The following is a 21,824-nucleotide window of genomic DNA, read 5'->3' as shown; positions in this document are numbered from 1 at the left end:
ATCTTTTTTTCTTTTCTATTAAAAAAACAAAAACAAACCAACCACTACTACATTATTTTTTTTCCCTTGGGGTTTTCATTGTTTGCTTGGGTATGTTTATTTCGGTTAGTTGGGTTGGGTTTGGGTTTTTTTTGTTTGTTAAGTTCTTATACCAGTAGCAAACCAGATTCTGCACACTGGCCACAGCAACCCCATGCAGAGCTACAGGCTAGGGTCAGAGTGGCTGGAGAGCAGCCAGGCAGAGAGGGACCTGGGGGTGCTGGTTGATGGTAGGCTGAACATGAGCCTGCAGTGTACCCAGGCAGCCAGGAGGGCCAATGGCATCCTGGCCTGCATTAAGAACAGTGTGGCCAGCAGGAGCAGGGAGGTCATTCTGCCCCTGTACACTGCACTGGTTAGGCCACACCTTGAGTACTGTGTCCAGTTCTGGGCTCCTCAGTTTAGGAAGGAGGTTGACTTGCTGGAACGAGTCCAGAGAAGGGCAACAAAGTTGGTGAGGGGTTTGGAACACAAGCCCTGTGAGGAGAGACTGAGGGAGCTGGGGTTGCTTAGCCTGGAGAAGAGGAGACTTATTGCTCTCTACAACTACCTGAAGGGAGGTTGTAGACAGGCAGAGGTTGGTCTCTTCTCCCAGGCAACCAGTACCAGAACAAGAGGACACAGTCTCAGGCTGCACCAGGGGAGGTTTAGGCTGGAGGTTAGGAGGAAGTTCTATACAGAGAGAGTGATTGCCCATTGGAATGGGCTGCCCAGGGAGGTGGTGGAGTCATCATCACTGGAGGTGTTCAGGAGGAGACTTGACAGGGTGCTTGGTTGCATGGTTTAGCTGACTAGGTGGTGTTGGATGACAGGTTGGACATGATCTTGAAGGTCTCTTCCAACCTGGTCTATTCTATTCTATTCTATTCTATTCTATTCTATTCTATTCTATTCTATTCTATTCTATTCTATTCTTTGTCCATGTGCACAAAGTCCTGCCACATTCTGGAAAGTCCTGTAAAAGCTTTTGAATGCAAAAAGTAGCATTTCATTAGTAGGACAGGAAAGTATTCCACAGGTTGTTTTCCTCCTATAGTTTAAAACCAGATTTGCCCTTTAGTTGTCAAAAAAACTAAACACATACACACCAACAGAAAACCACCAACAGGTCAGCTTTGTGCATCCTGTAGACTGAGTCAGTTGCTCAATTTACTGAGAGAAATAAAGAAGCAAGGTAATGAAAAGCTTTGGTTGGTTGGGGTTTGGTTTGGTTGGTTTTGTCTGGCTTTGTTTGTCTGGGTTTTTTAAGAGGAATTGCCTCACACAGGATTTTTATCAAACCTTTCACTTGACACTTATAGAGATTGTGACTTGTGAAATGTTGGACACCACTGTGGTATTCAATAGAAGAAGTCAAGTACAGGTTTCCTCAGAAAATTCATTACCTAAAGATAATATCATTATTACTGTAGTATAAAAACCAACATTATAATTAACCCACAACATATACCATGAGAAATTTTGTTTGGACTAGAGATATCACAGAATGTTAGCAGTTGGAAGGGACCTCCAGATATCATTGAATACAACCTCTCTGCCAGAGCAGGCTGCACAGGAACACATCCAGGCAGGTTTTGAAAGTTTCCAGAGAAGGAGACTCCACAACCTCTCTGGGCAGCCTGCTCCATCACCCTCACCATAAAGAAGTGTCTCCTTGTATTGAGGTGGAGCCTCCTGTGTTCCAGCTTGTACCTGTTGTTCCTTGTCCTATCACTGGGCAGCACCAAAAAGAGCCTGGCAACTTCAGCTTGACACCCACCCCTCAGGTATTTATAGGTGTTGATCAGATCCCCATTTGGCCTTCTCTTCTCCAGACTAAACAACCCCAGCTCTCTCAGCTTCTCCTCATAGCAGAGATGTTCATGGCCTCCAATCATCCTCACAGCTCTCTGTTGGACTCTCTCCAGCAGATCCCTTTCTCTCTTGAATTGGGGAGCCCAAAACTGGACACAGTATTCCAGGTGGGGGTCTCACCATGGCATATATTCTGCTTTCTACCTACTTCAAGAGAAAAACTTTTTGAACACAAGCTGCTTTCAATTCACAAAGAAAAAATGTCCTGAAGAATGAAAAACATTTAGACAGAAGTAACAATAAAATGTTCACATCTAGCAGATACATCAAGAGAGACATCGAATGGACATTCAAGATCAGACTTGATACAGCCTTGGGCAGCCTTATATTGTTGGAGATGTCCCTGCTGACTGCAGGGGGTTGGACAAAATGACACTTGAGAGTCCTTTCCAACCCAATGCAATCTGTGAATCACCTCAATGTTTAGTTCAGAATGATTTGAGAGGTAGAGGTTTAAGCAAATAAACTCTTTAAGGCCACTTTCTGTAAGCAGCCAGCCTCATTCTTGAAGGACCTATCTGTGTCCTTTTAACATGGTTGTAAGTTTCAAGAGTAGGCATGTGAGAAGAATACAACTTACCAGTATTTTATCCTTCTCTCTGTGTTTCATATTTACTTCTTGAATCCTGCTTCCTTTGGCTTCCAAACATCTTTTTTTGTGTGCATTGCCTTGAGATCCCTGCTCATGATCTGTCATTTGATCGTCCCAGTCTAGCTCTGCACTTCCAAAGACAATTTCCAACGTCTCTCTGTCTTCAACTAAGTCATCTAACTCCTTTCTCTTCATTGGTGCATGCTTTTCACTAGAAGCAGTTTTAGTGTCTGTTTTGCCCCTTGCTAGCTTGCTGCTTTCCGCTGTAAGCTTCATACCTTTGTCTTCTAACACAAAATTTGGATCTGGGTCCAGGATGTTGTCTTCCCTTTGACACTGTTCTGCTTCACCGTAACACGCTGATGAAGCTGTGGGTCTAGTGCCCTTGGAAACAGGCTGGGACCTTTCCTCCAGTTTTGCTAGTTTGGCTACAGATGTTTCTTCTCCTTCTTCAGCTCTTTCCCTTAGCAAGAAAGGAATTTAAAAAGGAAGCCAAATTACAATGACATTCCTGAACGTGATCAGCTGCTTCCACGAGCTAACAGCTTCCTGTGGGTTTAGTGACTTCATTGTGAAACTTGAATGGAAGTACCCTTGAAGAAAAGCTGGCCATTCTAGGAAGCTGACCTAAAAATTCCCTTTTGAAGTATGTTTTAAAATCAAATGCATATCCCTTGAGTCAGAATGATTTTACAACATCAATATCAACATAACAGTAAGAGAAGTTATGTCAAGAACATTTCACCCTACCTTTTTCTAGCTACCGTGAAGTACTTTGTAATGGAGTTGGACTGCTGATGTGTGGCACGCCCACCGGGTTTATCAGCCTCTGAAACTTTAGATGGTGAGACAGGATGAGTCTTTTGGCTAAATCCAGATGTTCTGGTCACTCTAGATATGGATGTTCTTGCATTTACACTGCCACTTGTGCTAGGGTTTTCCTCTGGAGCAGCTGTACTCTGCCGAGCCATTCTGCCTCGCCTGTCCATCTGGCAGGTATTTTCTGTCTCCATACTACATTGGAGGTAAAAAAAAACATTAGGTGAGCACACAAGAAGCTACCACAGAGATACACTGCAGAACTACACTTTTAAAGTAAGCTATACCTGTACTTTGAGCATACTCATAAACAATGTATGTGTGCTAAAACCAAAGCATACCATCTGCTATGATAAATCCAGTTTACTAATTGTGCAATGGCTTGAAAATTTGTAGCAGTGAAGACAGCCAAACCAGATGTGCAGTATCCAAGTTGTGTAAGTCACTCATAGATTCATAGAATGGTTTGGGTTGGAAGAGACCTTAAAGACCGTCTAGTTCCAACCCCCCTAACATAGGTAGTGACCTCTTCCACTAGACCAGGTTGCTCAAGACCTCATCCAACCTGGCCTTGAACACCTCCAGGGAGAGGGCATCCATAACCACCCTGGGCAACCTGTTCCAGTGTCTCACTACCCTCACTGGAAAGAATTTCTTCCTAATCTCCAGTCTAAATCTGTTCTCCTCAAGCTTCAATCCATTCCCTCTCATCCTATCACTAGAAGCCCTTGTAAAAAGTCCCTTCCTGGCTTTTTTGTAGGCCCCCTTCAGGTCCTGGAAGGTTGCTCTAAGATCTTCCCAGAGCCTTCTTTTCTCCATGCTGAAGAGCCCCAGTTCTCTCAGCCTATCTCCATAGGGGAGGTTCTCTAGCCCTCTGATCATCTTCATGGGCCTCTTCTGGACCAGCTCCAGCAGCTCCATGTCCCTCTTATGCTGGGGGCACCAGAACCAGATGCAGTACTCCAGGTGAGGTCTCATGAGAGCAGAGCAGAAGGGCAGAATCACCTCCCCTGTCCTGCTGATCACGCTGCTTTTGATGAAACCCAGGATATGATTGGTCCTATGGGATGTTTTGTTATCTGCCACTCAAAAGCAGATATTCTCTCACTGCAGGCAAGCGACAGCAAGATACCAAGAGCAGTTTATAACTCTGTATATCCTCGACACACTTCCTCTGCCACAGAAGACTGCTTTATTTGCAAGCAGCGGCTTAGAAACTATTTCCATCAATACTTTACCATGTCTCTTCCATCTCTGTATCAGGTATGTATAGTGTGCTGTCATCTGCAGCTGTTGGCATGATGGTTTCATCTGCAGCCAAACTCTGAGAAATGGCTCTTCCTACCACAGCAGGCATGGGAGCGCTTTTAGTTACAGCTGCAACATCAACACCAAAGAATTCAAAGGTTAATACCAAACCTGTTTCTTTGCATGTGCTATCACACATCAGTGACTGAGCAGCTAAGGCTCTTGTAAAATGGCCTTAAAGCAGTAGTCATCAAAAGGTTGAGCAGATTTATTTAATTAAAAGAAAACACACCAAAAAAAGAAAGAAAAAGTTCTAAAAGGACTGTGTTCTGGGATCCAGTTTTGGTCAAGTATTCCACTGCATTAAGTCATGGAATAATGAAGATGAAAATGAAGATGAAGCATGATGGGAAATCATACATTAAAATGGACATAATGTAATCAATAAATTATGCAATATATATTTCATGCAAAATGTCAGAGCACAGAGTCCTTGCATTTGCTGCTTTCTGAGGGTCTCTAATGTGGTTATTATATTGGGCATTATTTCTAATAGTACAGAACTTATATTTGCTATGAAGTAACTTGAAGGGAACCTTACAGGAAGGCTGGGGAAGGACTGTTTACAAGGGCTTGTAGCGATAGGACAAGGGGCAATGGTTTGAAACTGGAGCAGGGTAGGTTTGTGTTGGACATAAGGAAGAAGTTCTTTAGAATGACAGTGGTGAAATACTGGAACAGGCTGCCCAGGAATGTGGTTGAGGCCCTGTCCCTGTAGAGGTTCAAGATTAGGACGCAGCCCTGGGCATCCTGATGTGGTTGAAGGTGTCCCTGATGTCTGCAGGGAGGTTGGACAAGATGTCCTTTGAAGGTGCCCTCCAACACAATGCAATCTGTGAATCTTCCACAGCCAGTTTCTCATCATCCCCATAGTCAGGGCGTTGCCTTAAAATACCATTTGCTCTCTCTCTAGCTACTCACATCATTTCTCTGTGAAAGAGAAGAGCATGTATGTCTTTTACATGGACTGCCCTTTTACTTGTCCTTGTCTTCATATACTTATGCCTTTGCCAAATCAAAGCCTACTGACATCTACTGTTTTAACGTATGTCTCATTGTACTTCTAGATACTTCTCTTTTTAATGATGAGCCATCTCTCAGCCCTTTACATTCTTCCTGTACCTCATTCTGATTGAGACTAAGGTGATAGTATCATCCTTTCAGGTCACTCATTCTGTATACAGTCATTATTTTTTCCTACCACTATCATCTTAGAGAGACACAGAGACACTTGCACCTCATCGTTTAACATCTTATATATGTTGCTATTTGTTGTTCTGAGACAAGCTCAAAAGGAAGATGTCTTGTTTACAATCCCTCTGGTTTGCAGAGCATACATAGAAGTGTTTTATAACTCCCAGACAATGCCATTTGTTCCTTCTTAGCAAATTAACTGTCAACATAACTACCTTTAAAAGCCTGATATATATTCCACTTACATAACCCAGTCAGACAGTTTTTATCCAGTTGAATGAGATTGGAAACAAGATGCATTTGCTGCCCCTGTACAAAAAGAAATACTGCCTCTTTAATGCTGCTAATTTACTACTCCCTTTCTTCCATTTACCTCTGTTATCAGGCTGCATCTGAGGGTTGCAGTATTTTTCTGTAGACATGTAGACAACTGCCAGTCCAATTTCAGCCTCGGGAATAGGCCTCAGATTCTTGCTGTCAACATACAAATGAAACAAAGACAATGAAAATATGCACCAAACCCAACAATTGGTTGTCATTAACAGAAGCTGTTCTTCAGAACCATTGTATGTACAGAATTAGACAGCAGTAAGCCACATGACCTCATGGTGCCACCTGATGTTTTCATGAAAGAGATATTTATTGAATAAATCACAGATGAGGTAGTTTCCAGTCTTAGAATATACTAATTTTTTAATTTGTTCCAATAACAGGAAAAAAATAAAGCCACACTTGGTGTCTGGAATTGCAAAGCAGCTTCACTACAATTGCTGTAGAACTGGACCCTCAAAAAAACCAAACTCCACAAAACCAACCACAAAAAGCCACCCCCCCAACCCTATTCAATTCTGTCAGAACTGCCAAGTACTCCCTTTCCTGCTTCCAATTTCAGTTGCTATGCTAAATACTCAAAGCAATGGAAAAAAGTGCCCTCTTTATAAGCATCCTACTGTTAAAATATGAAATCCTGAAGTGACTCTACTGCTGTACAAGAGAACAAAGCTGCACCTTTGCAAGACAGCCAGAACAGAATCAGTCCAGTTTCTCAGGGAGTCAGGTACTGGGATCTGAGAGCTTGTCACTCCCACATCTACAACACAAACTTCGGGAGAAGCTAGCGAAGATGTTTCTTTTCCTCCTTCCGTCATCAACTTTACTTCCCCTCCTCCAAGAGTAACTGCTGGCCCCAGTGTCTTGTGCTAAAAAGAGAATGCAAATTTAAAAAACAATAATTAAAATATAGTCAGCCTAGCAGTAGAATGAGCCATCAGTGCCAAGTGCTATGCTAGTGCAGATGTGGTGTGTTCTGTTCCACAGAATTGTCAGGGTTGGAAGGGACCCCAAGGATCATCTAGTTCCAACCCTCCTGCCATGGGTAGTGACACCCTTCACTAGATCAACTTGCTCAGAACCACATCCAGCCTGGCCTTAAAAACATATAGGGACAGGGCTTCTACCATCTTCCTGGACAACCTGTTTCAGTGTCTCACCACCCTTAGGTGAAGAACTTCTTCCTGACGTCTAATCTAAATCTCCCCTCCTCTAGCTTGGATCCATTCCCCCTAGTCCTATCACTACCTGACACCCAAAAAAGTCCCTCACCAGCTTTCTTGTAGGCCCCCTTCAGATGTTGGAAGACAACAATAAGGTCTCCTCAGAGCCTTCTTTTCTCCAAACTGAACAACCCTAACTCCCTCAGCCTGTCCTCACCCCCTGATCATCCTTGTGGCCCTTCTCTCTTCTCCCTCTGTAGTTCATCTTGCTTAGGCCATCCTATTGTAATAAGATAAATACACAGAAATCCTCTCCTGATGAATTCAGAATGGGTGTTGAATTCATGGAGAACAGAACCTGTGCTTAGCTACCCCTGCAACATTTTTGCAATCCAAAGTCCAATCACCTGCTTGGCAGTTAGAAACACAAAGGTTTTTCCACTGAATATTTTTCTCCTCTCACGTCGCTCAGACAAATCCAGTTTGTCACTGCCGATGGAAGGCTCTTCAACTGGAGGATAAAAGCTGCAAGAACAGAAAGTGAAAGTTACAAAATTCAGGTTTACCTGTCAGCATTGACTCATAGTCCTTTCCAGTTTCAAGCAAAGCCCTGAAGTTAAAAAGGCTGCATTGCTCTGTTACGATTGTTTGCCTAAGCATTTTTTCAAGGGCTTGTTGAGAAGAAGCGGAGCCTCCAATTTCTCAATGCCTAAGATTGAGGCTTTCTACTTCATTGACCAAGAGGACAGCACTCTTAGAAATGTATTCAACCCATCCACACAGATCCATGTTCTCCACTAACAGTACTGACAATCCAGACTGCAATCTCATTCTGCAGTTACTCTAGCTAATAGTAAAACCACACACAAGAGTAATCATCTCGCTTCCTTTGCCCGTCAGGTGGGGACAAGGCACTGCTCCTCTTCTAATGGACCAAGAAATTGTGTACCACCACACTAGATGGCAACCTACCAATAGGACAGAAAAAAAAGGTACACTTTTCTTGTGGGTGGGATAGAGAACTGAACTGATTCACCCTGCAGATTCTCAGTTGTTTTCTCCAACAGAAGCAAAGTCACCAGGAGGTCAGCTGGGGGACAGGTTAGAGAGAAGCCCTGAAACTCTCACTTTTGTCACTGCCTGTGATCTCAGCTCCAGTTAGTGATGTCATGTCCACACCATATAAAGCCTTCAGAGTTGAGACAAGCAAACAAGTGCTAATTTCAGGACAGTATTTACAGGATCTGTGAGCCATATGTGTACTACTACAGCAGTTCTGATAGAAAGAGGGGAAGGAACATGCCATAAAGTAGGGAAACTATAGGTGGATTTTAACTACACTACACCTGTACCCAAACAGAAGTTTATGTACATACTATGGCTGAACAGAGGACTACTTATCTTGATTCTGACATCCTCTCCATACTATGTGAGAACAAAAACAATAACAACAAGAGGAAGCAAAAAAAGGCTGAAACAGAGTGCCAAGATCAGGTGTACCAGCACAATATAATGCATATATCCCATAATACACACAGATGTGGTTTTCATTTATTTATATTTTAATTTATGCAAAAATCAAGATTCACAGATTGCATTGGGTTGGAAGGGACCCTCAAAGAGCATCTCATCCAACCCCCCAAGCAGTCAACAGGGACACCTCCAACTACATCAGGATGCCCAAGGCTACATCCAGTCTGACCTTGAATGCCTCTAGGAACAGGGCCTCAACCACATCCCTGGGCAGGCTGTTCCAGTGTTTCACCACTCTCACTGTAAAGAACTCCTTCCTTATGTCCAACCGAGTGCCGAGTGCTGCACTTTGGCTACGGCAATCCCATGCAGAGCTATAGGCTGGGGTCGGAGTGGCTGGAGAGCTCCCAAACAGAGAGGGACCTGGGTGTGCTGATCGACAGCCACCTGAATATGAGCCAGCAGTGTGCCCAGGTGGCCAGGAGGGCCAATGGCATCCTGGCCTGCATTAGGAATAGTGTGGCCAGCAGGAGCAGGGAGGTCATTGTGCCCCTGTACTCTGCTTTGGTTAGGCCTCACCTTGAGTACTGTGTCCAGTTCTGGGCCCCTCAGTTTAAGGACATCAAAACACTTGAACATGTCCAGAGAAGGGCAACAAGGCTGGGGAGAGGCCTTGAACACAAGCCCTATGAGGAGAGGCTGAGGGAGCTGGGGTTGTTTAGCCTGGAGAAGAGGAGGCTCAGGGCTGACCCCATTGCCCTCTACAACTACCTGAAAGGAGGTTGTAGCCAGGAAGGGGTTGGCCTCTTCTCCCAGGCAACCAGCACCAGAACAAGAGGACACAGTCTCAAGCTGCACCAGGGGAGGTTTAGTCTCGAGGTGAGGAGGAAGTTCTTCACCGAGCGAGTCATTCGTCATTGGAATGTGCTGCCCAGGGATGTGGTTGAGTCATCGACCCTGGAGGCGTTCAAGAGGAGATTGGACGTGGCACTTGGTGCCATGGTCTAGTCATGGGGTCTGTGTTGATAGGTTGGACTCGATGACCCTCGAGATCCTTTCCAACCTAAGTTATACTGTGATACTGTGATACTGTAACCTAAATCTACCCTGCTCCAGTTTCAAACCACTGCCCCTCGTCCTATCACTACAAGCTCTTCCAAACAGCCCTTCCCCAGCGTTCCTGTAGGTCCCCTTCAGATAGTGAAATGTGACTATAAGATCTCCCCAGAGTCTTCTCCAGGTTGAACCAGCCTAATTCTTTCAGCCTGTCTGCACAGGAGAGGTGCTCCAGCCCTCCGATCACCTTGGTGGCCCTCCTCTGGACCTGCTTCAGCAGGTCCATGTCCCTTCTATGTTGGGGGCTCCAGTGCTGGACAAAGTACTCCAGGTGAGGTCTCACCAGAGCAGAGTAAAGCAGCAGAATCACCTCTCTCAACCTGCTGGCCATGCTTTTTTTGATGCAGCCCAGGATGTGATTTGCCTTCTGAGCTGTTGAGTGTCCATTGTTGGCTCATGCCCAACTTTTCATCCAACAGCACCCCCCAAGTCCTTTTCTGCAGGGCTGCTCTCAATTTCATAATCCCCCAGCCTGTATTAATATCAAGGATTGTCCCCACCCAGGTGCAGAACCTTGCACTTGTTTAGAACCTCTTCCTAAGCAAGAAACATACTCCATGCAATACTGAAATCTTCTGAAAAACATGCACCATCTGTAAGCATAAGCATTCCTCAGGCACTCTGAATATCCACATACTTATGGGTGAATACAAGAATAAGCATGTAAATCTTCTACAGCACCCCAATACATCATCCCATCATGACAGGCTAAAATTAGATAATAATCACAGTTCATTTTGAGTAATCTTTGGGGTTTTGTGCTCTTCACAAGCAGTTCCTGAAGCTTTATGTAGACAATGGAAATGAACCAGCCTGAAAGGATCAGGTTTCCAAACACAAGTGCTCAGTCAGTTTCAGTAACCTGTTCAAATTGAGAAGTTACAAAAATAGTGACCAAGTTTACTAATTTTAAGAAACAGGACAACTCAGATTGCAGTTAGCAGGCCAGAAGACTTCTGTTACCGAGTTCTGCAGAGACAGTTATTAACCTAGGTTAAATACAGGGGACAAAGTAATCTTTAAAGACCAAAGGATGGGTAAAGAGGGGGAAACAGTAGTTTGCCTGACTTTGAAACTGCTCTATAGTTTCTCTATAAATACATTTCAAACGCCTGTGTTTTTAGTTTCAGCAGGAAACTCTGCTTGATTATCTCCTCCTCAAAGAAACCTTTGATTTTCCTTTGAAACTCTAATGCAGTGCTGATCTAAGTTCACAAGGCAACACAGATTTTCTTCCACTTTAGGATTCTGAAGTGCTCCCTCCCCATTATCCAGAAAAAAACCCTCTACAGTCTTGAATTGCTCAATAAACAGGTTTTAATTCTTGATGAGTTTCTGCTAAAGGCTCTGTTACTTCCCTCCTTTCTGAAAGCTGTAATAAAAGATATTATTCCATACAGGGCTGAACTTATGCAGCTGTTGGTGAAACCTTCAGTTATTGTTGTTCCTGCCTAGGTTATCAGAGAGCACCAGAAGCCTGGGGCAATATACTTCATGAAAAGCCTCAAGTAGACTAGACTAGAATAGACTAGACTAGACTAGACTAGACCAGGTTGGAAGGGACCTTCAAGATCATCGTGTCCACCCCATCAACCAATCCAACCCACCTAAACAACTAACCCATGGCACCAAGCACCCTATCAAGTCTCCTCCTGAACACCTCCAGGGATGGTGACTCCACCACTTCCCCAGGCAGCCCATTCCAATGGGCAATCACTCTCTCTGTATAGAACTTCTTCCTAACCTCCAGCTAAACCTCCCCTGGAGCAGCCTGAGACTGTGTCCTCTTGCTCTGGTACTGGCTGCCTGCGAGAAGAGACCAACCTCTGCCTGGCTACAACCTCCCTTCAGGTAGTTGTAGAGAGTGATAAGGTCACCCCTGAGTCTCCTCCTTTCCAGGCTAAGCAACCCCAGCTCCCTCAGCCTCTCCTCACAGGGCTGTGTTCCAAACCCCTCACCAACTTTGTTGCTCTTCTCTGGACTCGTTCCAGCAAGTCAACATCCTTCCTAAACTGAGGAGCCCAGAACTGGACACAGGACTCAAGGTGTGGCCTAACCAGTGCAGTGTACAGGGGCAGAATGACCTCCCTGCTCCTGCTGGCCACACTGTTCCTGATGCAGGCCAGGAAGCCATTGGCCCTCCTGGCTGCCTGGGCACACTGCAGGCTCATGTTCAGCCTACCATCAACCAGCACCCCCAGGTCCTTCTCTGCCTGGCTGCTCTCAGCCACTCTGACCCCAGTCTGTAGCACTGCATGGGGTTGTTGTGGCCAATGTGCAGAACCTGGCACTTGGATGTGTTCAATCTCATGCTGTTGGATTTTGCCCATCTGTCCAGCCTGTTGAGGTCCCTCTGCAAAGCCTCTCTACCCTCCTGCAGAGTAAGTAAGAAGCACCACTTTCACATTCACAAGCAAACTGCAGGTTTGTACTTCTGTAGAGTCTTAGCACAAATAAAAAGAAGTTGTTGGGTTTTTTTAAAGATTATATTTCCATATGATACTTTGGGGATCAGATCTACAGTAGTGATCAATATTTAATGAACAGTGTCACCCTGTTATTATTACATCATTATACCTTTCTTATTTCATATCCAAACTACTATTGCCCCATGGTGGTTTGTGTCTTGTGGATGCACCAGCTCTAGCTACAATTAACAATGTAGAGATTCCCTGGGAAAGTTAAAAGCACCTTTGGAATTAAATGCAAACAGTTGCTAAGTAAACTCTCAAATCTCTTCCCACAAGCTACACCTTAAAAATATCACCTATTAAAAATACTGTAATTATTTTAATTATAGATCTGCTTATTACCCCAGCTGTCTCTTTTAGCTTGATACAGAACTCTCTCTGTGAAAGCTACATAATGGATATATTGCCAGTGTCACTAACATTTAGTCAGCTCAATTCCTTGGAGGGCCTTAAATAGGTAGCAAAAATATTTCAAAGAAAGAAACACATCCCTCTGGTTCTATACCAGGGAGCACTCTGCAGCTCAGTTACACTGCTACTTTTGTATTACAGAAGCAGAGAACATGCACCAAGGTTTCCAGAGCCCAAGGCACTGTTTGCTTGTTGCTGTAACAGAGAGAAACAGCAGCTTTACCACTAGGTAACATCACATCAAGCAGATTGCACAACCTCTTGCTTGGTTTTGATGGCTTCTACTACCCGTGTTTAACAATCCCCAAACTGCCAGAAAACCTCATGTCTGATGCTTCAGGGAGGAATCTAAATAGTTTGCTTAGTTTTCTCAAGTCCTTATAAAACAATGTAGAAATGTAAAATATTTAGGGGTTGGAAGGGACCTCCAGAGATCATCTAGGCCAATGCCCCTGCCAGAGCAGGATCACCCAGGGTGGTCCGCACAGGAACACATTCAGGTGGTTCTGAATGTCTCCAGAGAAGGAGACTCCACAGCCTCTCTGGGCAGCCTGTTCCAGAGCTGTCACCCTCACAAAGTTTTTCCTTGTGCTCACACGGAGCCTCCTGTGCTCTAGCTTGCACCCACTGCCTCTTGCCCTATCACTGGACACCACTGAGCAGAGCCTGGCTCTGTCCTGCTGACACTTGCCCTTCACATCCTTATAAACATGAATGAGGTCTCCTCTCTTCCAGGCAAAAGAGACCCAGCTCTTTCAGCCTTTTCCCATAAGGGAGATGTTCCACTCCCTTCAGCATTTTTGTGGTTCTGTCCTGGACTCTTTCAAGCAGTTCCCTGAGGTCCTTCTTGAACTGAGGGGCCCAGAACCAGATACAATTCTCCAGATGTAGTCTAAGTAGAGCTGAGTAGAGGGGGAGAAGAATCTCCTTTGACCTGCTGGACACTTCTCTTAATGCACCTGAATATACTATTGGCCTTATTGGTCACCAGGGCACATTGCTGTCTCATGGATAATTTATTATCACCCAGGACTCCAAGGCCCTTCTCTGTGTCCTAACATACACATATGCATGTGTGGCCACAAATACCTAAACCCAGCAGTGACTCCTATTCTTCTTCACAGCTTATTTCCCAATGCACATCAGTTTCACTTCATCTCTTAACAGGTAATTAAAACAAAATCTCTATTTCAGGGAATTCAGCAGTCAGACTAGCTTGGTTTTAACCAAAGTTTACAGTAAACTCAGTAACTAACTGTGTACTGGGACAATGTGTCTGCATAATGAAATAAGCTTGACATAATTCCTTCTATGAAAAGATCATTTATTTTAATGCATCAGCTCCCAGAAGAGCTTAAAATGCATCAAAAAAACAAGTTCCTGTCTAGAGCTACTAATATCTCTAACCATATAACCTATTCCAAGAGCTCATTTTATACCTCTAGGGACGAGAGCAAGAGAATTGCCTGAATATTACATTGTGTGTCCTAACAAGCATTCTTCCACAAATAAAGTCACTGTAAATCACATGTTCTGGCAAATATGATCAGATAGATGGATAGTTATTTGATCATCTAAATCCCAGGAACTTTGTTCTGTGACACTGCAAATACAACACTTACCTTTCATGATTAGGCAGCTGTTGCCTGGACTGAATGGCTTTGATTAATTCAACAAAAAACTCTGGTTTTATAATGGGTCGGCCACAAATCAAAGCACAGATAGTCTGCAAAGACAGAAAACAGGTTCACTGTATGGGAAAAGGTCAGGCAGGATATGGTTCAATTGACATTAGCTTTTCCAGATCTTACTTGCAAAAAACATCACAGGCACTAACAGAATGATACAGGAATTTGCTACTGAAAGCCAGGATAAGTTTTGTTTCCAACAGCCTGGCTTTCAGTTGCTGTCTCAACAAAAGTTAGGAAGATGTGCAAGGCAACGGATGAAAATCTGTAACAGTCTTCAAAACTGGCAGTTTTGGTTTGCTTTCACAGATTCACAGATTACAGTGGGCTGGAAGGGACCCTCAAAGGGCATCTCATCCAACTCCTTGCAGTCAGCAGGGACACCTCCAACCACATCGGTATGCCCAGGGCTATATTATAGTATCACAGTATCACAGTATCAGTCAGGGTTGGAAGGGACCACAAGGATCATCTAGTTCCAACCCCCCTGCCATGGGCAGGGACACCCCACACTAGATCAGGCTGGACAGAGCCTCATCCAGCCTGGGCTTAAACACCTCCAGGGATGGGGCCTCAACCACCTCCCTGGACAACCCATTCCAGGGTTTCACCACTCTCATGGTGAAGAACCTCCTCCTCACATCCAGCCTGAATCTCCCCACCTCCAGCTTCATTCCATTCTCCCTAGTCCTATCACCACCTGATATCCTGAGAAGTCCCTCCAGTCTGATCTTCAATGTCTCCAGGGACAGAGCCTGGAGACACATCCCTGATCTTCAATGTCTCCAGGGACAGAGCCTGGAGACACATCCCTGGGCAAGCCTATTCCAGTATTTCACCACTCTCATTGTAAAGAACTTCCTCATGTCCAACATACATCTACCCTGCTCCAGTTTCAAAACACTGTCCCTCATCCTATCACTACAAGCCCTTTCCCAGCCTTCCTGTAAGTCCCCTTCAGATAGTGAAATGTAGCTCCCCAGAGCCTTCGCTTCCCCAGGCAGAACAGCTTCCATTCTTTCAGCCTGTCTTCATAGAAGGTATTCCAGGCTTCTGATCATGATTGTGGCCCCCCTCTGGGCCCACTCCAGCAAGTCCATGTCTCTCTTGTGTTGGAGGCTCCAGACCTGGACACAGCACTCCAGGTGAGGTCTCACCAAAGCAAAGTCACAGAATCATCTCTTTGACCTGCTGGCCACGCTTCTTTTGACAAACCCCAGGACATGATTTGGCTCATGTCCTGCTTCTCATCCATCCCCAAATCCTTTTCTGCAGGGGCTGCCCTCAGTTTCATTGTCCCCCAACCTATACTGATATTAAGGATTGCCTCAACCTAAGTGCAGGACCTTGCACTCTGCCTTATTGAACTTCAAGAGACTCTCCTCAGTCCTCCTCTCCAACCTGTCCAGGTTTCTCTGTATGGCACCCACTGTGTCCTTCAGTCTTCTCAACCACACCACTCAGCTTGATAACACGTGCAAACTTGCTGAGGGTGCTGTTGATATCATCAATGAAGATTCCAAACAGCATTGGTGCCAATACAGACCCCTGAGGGACACCACTTGTCACACATCCCCACCCAGGCATGGAGCTGTTGACCACTACCCTTTCCATATGCCTCCTCCTAAATCTGGAAAAGGATGAGTTGGCTTCATAGGAGAGGAAAATCTGGAGCAAACCTAGAACTTGATTAACATTTTTAGGAAACCTGCAAAGCAGCACCATCAATATGCAAAAGCTCAGCATACCTTAACAGTAACTTTTACTGATACCATTACAAGATGAGTACAGTTTTTTGTCCATTCATTCACTACATGACCTCCGAGCTGCTGGATGGCTTGATTTAAAGTAGTTTTCTGAGCAACATCTAAACATGAGGAGCAGACAATCAAAGGTTCATACTCCACTCTGAAAATAACAAGCAAAACAGAATTGCTTTAGTTATTTCAGCCAACCATTATGATGATAGAGTTAACCTGAATGCCATGTTTGTGTCTCAGGGAAATCTGGGGCAGGGAGAAGGAAATGAAACAACAAACTACTCCACCCCACCCCTCCACAACTTACCTGGATCAAAGACTGTGCTTTAAAATTTCCCAAGTAAGCACTAATTTTTGTTCATCAAAATGAACCATTTTGATTTGAGGTCTGAAATAATTCTGGAGGACTTCTGGGTCTTTCACAAACATCACACAGAATCACTGCTTCAAGAATGGGGAACCCTGGAAGTGCTCATGGCCAGGCTGGATGAGGCCAGGTTGCAAGGTGTCCCTGCCATGGCAGGGGAGTTGGAACTAGATGATCCCCCTTCCAACCCAAAACATTCCATGAATCTATGAATAGTGCAAGGTCAGGGAATAGCTGAAGAAACTGAGCATGTGCTCTCAAAGGCAAAAGCATGCTCAACAGAACAGTCCATGAACAGACTAGCATTTAAAAAGATGCTGTGGAGTACAAGTTCAAGTAAGATTTTTTCTCCTAACACTGCCACCACCCTTGATAAAAGCCTATTTGTATTCACAGATCTACAACAGGGAATTAACAAATTCCATGATTTGATTTGCTTCAGTCTACAAAGCAGAAAGAAATTTAAATCATCTTTCTGGTACAAAAGTCACAATGCATCTGATTGCCAGGCTCAATGTGAAGCATTAGCAGTTTGGGTTCACTGAAGAAAACAGCCATATGCTGCAGCAAGCAGCACTCAGTGGCTAATGCTGCACAAGGCATCCACCAGCTGTCTCAGTTCTTTTCTTGTTACACTACCAACAGCCAACAAGGCTTCAGACAAGCTCCTTCCCTCCCTTCTTTAGAGCCATTTCTGGTTTTAAGATTGTATTCTTTGCCTAAGAAAGCCCCAAAACACTCACTGTACATGACACAACATCTTCTAAAATGCCACTGCTTTGCTAGGAATAATTTTCATCTCTTGGTGTCAAAACAAATTGCATTACAAAAATATGTAATGAAAAACTATCACAGAAGCAGGTGTGGAACACAAGCAAAACATTACTCATCTCCTCTGCTTTCTGAAAGCTCCTCATTGCTGTATTGCTTGCCAAGCTGTATGATGTGCAAAAATACTCTTCTCAGAAACTGCAGTCTTGGTTGGCATTGGTATTGGTAGTTGGTATTTTATAATCAAAGCACTTACCTAAACTTGCTCTCAAAGACTCCAAAGTTGATTCTGTCACCAGACTGCAAAGACACTGAAGCACCATTAAGTTTTGATCCATTAACAAAGGTACCATACTTAGATGTATCCTTTACTGTTAAAACAGGGACTGAGAGAGACTGGCTCTGAAAATAAGCAAATGTAAGTTTATCAGAGTAAGATTTATCAGAAACAGGTTACTGCCATTATGGATCAAAGCAACAGAGAAGCCTGTGCTAAGACAACTGAAGCACCTTCCAGAACCAAGACCTAAAATTTGTATGTGTAATGAGATTTAATTATATTAATTTCCTGCTATGATCAAATCAATACAAATTCCTAGTGATTCTTCACTCTGGGATAAAAGGGAACTTGGACCAGTAGAATTATGCAACTGCATTTTTCAACAGAGGCAAGTTAACCCTAAGAAAGAAAAACTGGCAAGCCAAGATTAAGACAAGACAGGAAGACAAGTGATCAGTGCTACAGGCTGGGGTCAGAGTGGCTGGAGAGCAGCCAGGCAGAGAGGGACCTGGGGGTGCTGGTCGATGGTAGGCTGAGCATGAGCCTGCAGTGTGCCCAGGCAGCCAGGAGGGCCAATGGCATCCTGGCCTGCATCAAGAACAGCGTGGCCAGCAGGAACAGGGAGGTCATTCTGCCCCTGTACACTGCACTGGTTAGGCCACACCTTGAGTCCTGTGTCCAGTTCTGGGCCCCTCAGTTTAGGAAGGAGGTTGAGTTGCTGGAGCATGTCCAGAGAAGGGCAACAAAGTTGGTGAGGGGCTTGGAACACAAGCCCTATGAGGAGAGACTGAGGGAGCTGGGGTTGCTTAGCCTGGAGAAGAGGAGACTCAGGGGTGACCTTATTGCTCTCTACAACTACCTGAAGGGGGCTTGTAGACAGGCAGAGGTTGGTCTCTTCTCCCAGGCAGCCAGCACCAGAACAAGAGGACACAGTCTCAGGCTGCACCAGGGGAGGTTTAGGTTGGAGGTCAGGAGGAAGTTTTACACAGAGAGAGTGATTGCCCATTGGAATGGGCTGCCTGGGGAGGTGGTGGAGTCACCATCACTGGAGGTGTTCAGGAGGAGACTTGATAGGGTGCTTGGTTGCATGGGTTAGTTGGTTGGGTGGTGTTGGATGATAGGTTGGACACGATGATCTTGAAGGTCTCTTCCAACCTGGTTTATTCTATTCTATTCAGTGGTTCTACTCCAGGCATCAAACACCAGTGAGAGCATGTATGGTCATGGCAGACTGAATGATCCACATGGGTGATTGGTAACACTTAAAAATGCTGGTTACTTACAGAGGCTGCTTCAGGCTGACTTACTGTCAGAACTGCATGACTTCGACTGATGGACTGATCATCCTGAATCAAAATGGCACAGTTCTTGCGTCCAACGACATATTCTGTGCCACTCAAAAGCCGGTAAGGCTCTCCTGAAAACAAGCAAGAGACAAACAAGTCCAAAACACCCAAAGAACTTAGGGCTAACACTCAGTTCATAGTATAGCTGAAACTCAGTTTTGTGATGCATCATATATTAGGCTGATGAGAATGATGCATTTAGTTTATGGACAAAATCTCTTTCTTCCCTTCTCCTTTGCTTGGTCCATTACACAATGATACATTTTAAGACAAACAAAGCAGCTGCAGAAGTGACACTACACTTGTTTCAAGCACTTTTTAGTAATACTTTGCTGCTTAACTTTTCTCTTATATTATTTCTTGAAGATTAGGTGTTACACATAGAAGGAAAAGCAAAGCACAAGCACTATGTAGGATAGGGTTTGAGGGTACAGAATATTTATGAGTGCATAATTTATCTACACAACCTATTAAAAGGTTAGGAGGAAAATATCCTCCTAATGAATGCAAGGAGATCTGCAATGTAAGTAAAACTGATACTTAGCAGTATCCAACCTATGCTTTAGCTCCTTCTTGGTATCTGTCATGTAGATCACATGATGGCTTTTCAGTGAATTGTCTTGACTACATCCAAAAGGTGTATGATACCTATTGGTCAACAGAACCAGAAATTGTTCTTGATGACATGAATGGTTACAGATTAAACTCTAGCTGAGCAAATAAGATCTCCAAATATGAACTATACAGAAAATATCACCCTGAATACAGCTACAATACCAGTGCTTTGGCTCTTGCTCAAGAGTTTTCCAGGCAGTAATCACAGAATGGTTTGGGTTGGAAAGGACCTCCAAAGGTCATTCAGCCCAACCCCCCTGCAGTCAGCAGGGACATCGGGGGGATGTTGACTTGCTGGAGCGTGTCCAGAGAAGGGCAACAAAGTTAGTGAGGGGCTTGGAACACAGCCCTGTGAGGAGAGGCTGAGGGAGCTGGGGTTGCTTAGCCTGGAGGAGACTCAGGGGGTGACCTTATTGCTCTCTACAACTACCTGAAGGGGGGTTATAGACAGGCAGAGGTTGGTCTCTTCTCCCAGGCAGCCAGAACAAGAGGACACAGTCTCAGGCTGCACCAGGGGAGGTTCAGGCTGGAGGTCAGGAGGAAGTTTTACACAGAGAGAGTGATTGCCCATTGGAATGGGCTGCCCAGGGAGGTGGTGGAATCGCCATCACTGGAGGTGTTCAGGAGACTTGACAGGGTGCTTGGTGCCATGGGTTAGTTGATTAGGTGGTGTTGGATGATAGGTTGGACGCGATGTTCTTGAAGGTCTCTTCCAACCTGGTCTATTCTATTCTATTCTATTCTATTCTATTCTATTCTATTCTATTCTATTCTATTCTATTCTATTCTATTCTATTCGGTTGTCCAGAGTCCTGTTGAACCTCACCTTGAATATCTCCAGGGATGGGGCCTCAGTTACCTCCCTGGGCAACCTCTTCCAGTGTTACACTACCCTCATGGTAGAGAAATTAAGAGATAACTTAGTTAATTTCAACAGGATTAAGTTCTGTTGCCACTAGATTCACTAAACATCCAAAATTCACTCTCAGTGAATTAGAAAATAAAGAGCAGGTGCACTTGTGATAGGATTGTTTGTTACACAAAAAACGTCTAAGTCATGAAGGAATTTGTCTATTTTATGACATCTATGATCAAAGCTATTAATGTATCAAAGCTCCTTTGGATAAAGATACTGGTGATGAAAAGATGCAGCAGCCATTCAGGTTCAAAACTCTGAATCCAAGAAACAGCCCGAAGTCTCAACACCTGGTCCTTGAAACATCAACATAATATTTAGAGATCTTTTCTTCAAGGAGAGAGTCCCGAGGTTGACTTCTGCCTCGGAGATCCTCACGGATTTTAAAAGCAGCTCTGTGACCTGCTCGACTGTCTGCAGCAGCGCCTGAAGGCACCCCACACGGTTTCGCAGAGCTATGGCCTGCAAGTGCTCAAGGGACAAACGGAAGATCGGCCGCGCAAGAGCGTCCAGAGCGGCTGATCTGCACCGGACCAATGCAGCTTTGCCCGGGAACACGGACAATCCAGCCCGCCCGGTGGAAGCCGAAGCGCCAGCTCCTGGAGCCGGCACACCTTGGCATCCCAAGGCACGGCCTGGCCGGCAGCTTCCCAACCCCACTCGCCGCATGCGAGGGGCTCGATCTCGCGGCCAGGCACCGCCCCCCGCCCGGGAATCCGCGCAGACATAGGCGGGCGGCCCGCGGTGCCCGGGCCCAGGCCGTCCCAGGGGCGGCGGGGTCTGGCGCTCCCTCACCTTTTCCTGCGGCGGGCACCAACTTCCACATCCTGGAGCGCGGCGAAGAGCCGGAGACAAGGCGGGAACGGCTGTACCCAGCATCCCCCGGCAAGCCGGGATGAGGCCGGGACAGGAAGAGAAAACCCTTCGCTCACCACCGCTGTTTTGGAACCCGCCTGCGAGAGGGAGCGGAAAGCGAAACGAAAAAGGAGGGCGCCGGGTACCGCGGGCGGGCAGCAAGCGCAGCCGGGGCCGGACGCATGCGCGGCGGGGAGGCGCGGGCACCCCTATCGCGGGGAGGTCCCCGGTGTCACCAGCGGCAGCTGGCGACTGCTCCAGGGCACTTGTGCACGGCCCCGGGCGTCGGTTCATCCCCCGGAAGCTGCCGGTACCTTATGCCCCATGCCGGCTCTGGCCGAGACTGATGGGTGAGGCACGGCAGAGCCCGCAAGGCCTGAGGAGCCCCCTATGACGTGCGTCGCGCTGTCCTACACTCTTAGCGCAGTAGTATCAACAGAATGCATTCCGTGTGGA

General features: G+C 45.4%; 1 protein-coding gene across 1 annotated transcript in view; it reads right to left on the bottom strand.

Moving 5' to 3' along the window:
- Window positions 1-21,532, bottom strand: part of NBN (nibrin) — a 32,435-nt gene extending 10,903 nt beyond the window's left edge. Inside the window, exons 1-11 of the mRNA XM_068158504.1 lie at window positions 21,309-21,532; window positions 18,920-19,053; window positions 17,613-17,758; window positions 16,207-16,366; window positions 14,393-14,496; window positions 7,707-7,824; window positions 6,815-7,005; window positions 6,180-6,280; window positions 4,543-4,681; window positions 3,236-3,499; window positions 2,474-2,948 (exon numbers count right to left, since the gene is read on the bottom strand). Coding sequence (XP_068014605.1) covers window positions 2,474-2,948; window positions 3,236-3,499; window positions 4,543-4,681; window positions 6,180-6,280; window positions 6,815-7,005; window positions 7,707-7,824; window positions 14,393-14,496; window positions 16,207-16,366; window positions 17,613-17,758; window positions 18,920-19,053; window positions 21,309-21,339 — 1,863 coding nt within the window. The 5' untranslated portion in view covers window positions 21,340-21,532. The remainder of the gene's footprint in view (window positions 1-2,473; window positions 2,949-3,235; window positions 3,500-4,542; window positions 4,682-6,179; window positions 6,281-6,814; window positions 7,006-7,706; window positions 7,825-14,392; window positions 14,497-16,206; window positions 16,367-17,612; window positions 17,759-18,919; window positions 19,054-21,308) is intronic.
- Window positions 21,533-21,824: the final 292 nt, after the last annotated feature.

This window comes from Melanerpes formicivorus, unplaced genomic scaffold, assembly GCF_026170545.1.
Source record: "Melanerpes formicivorus ecotype bairdi unplaced genomic scaffold, bMelFor1.0.p_v2 SCAF_40, whole genome shotgun sequence".
Lineage (NCBI taxonomy): Eukaryota > Metazoa > Chordata > Aves > Piciformes > Picidae > Melanerpes > Melanerpes formicivorus.
This window is presented reverse-complemented; position numbering and strand designations above follow the sequence as displayed.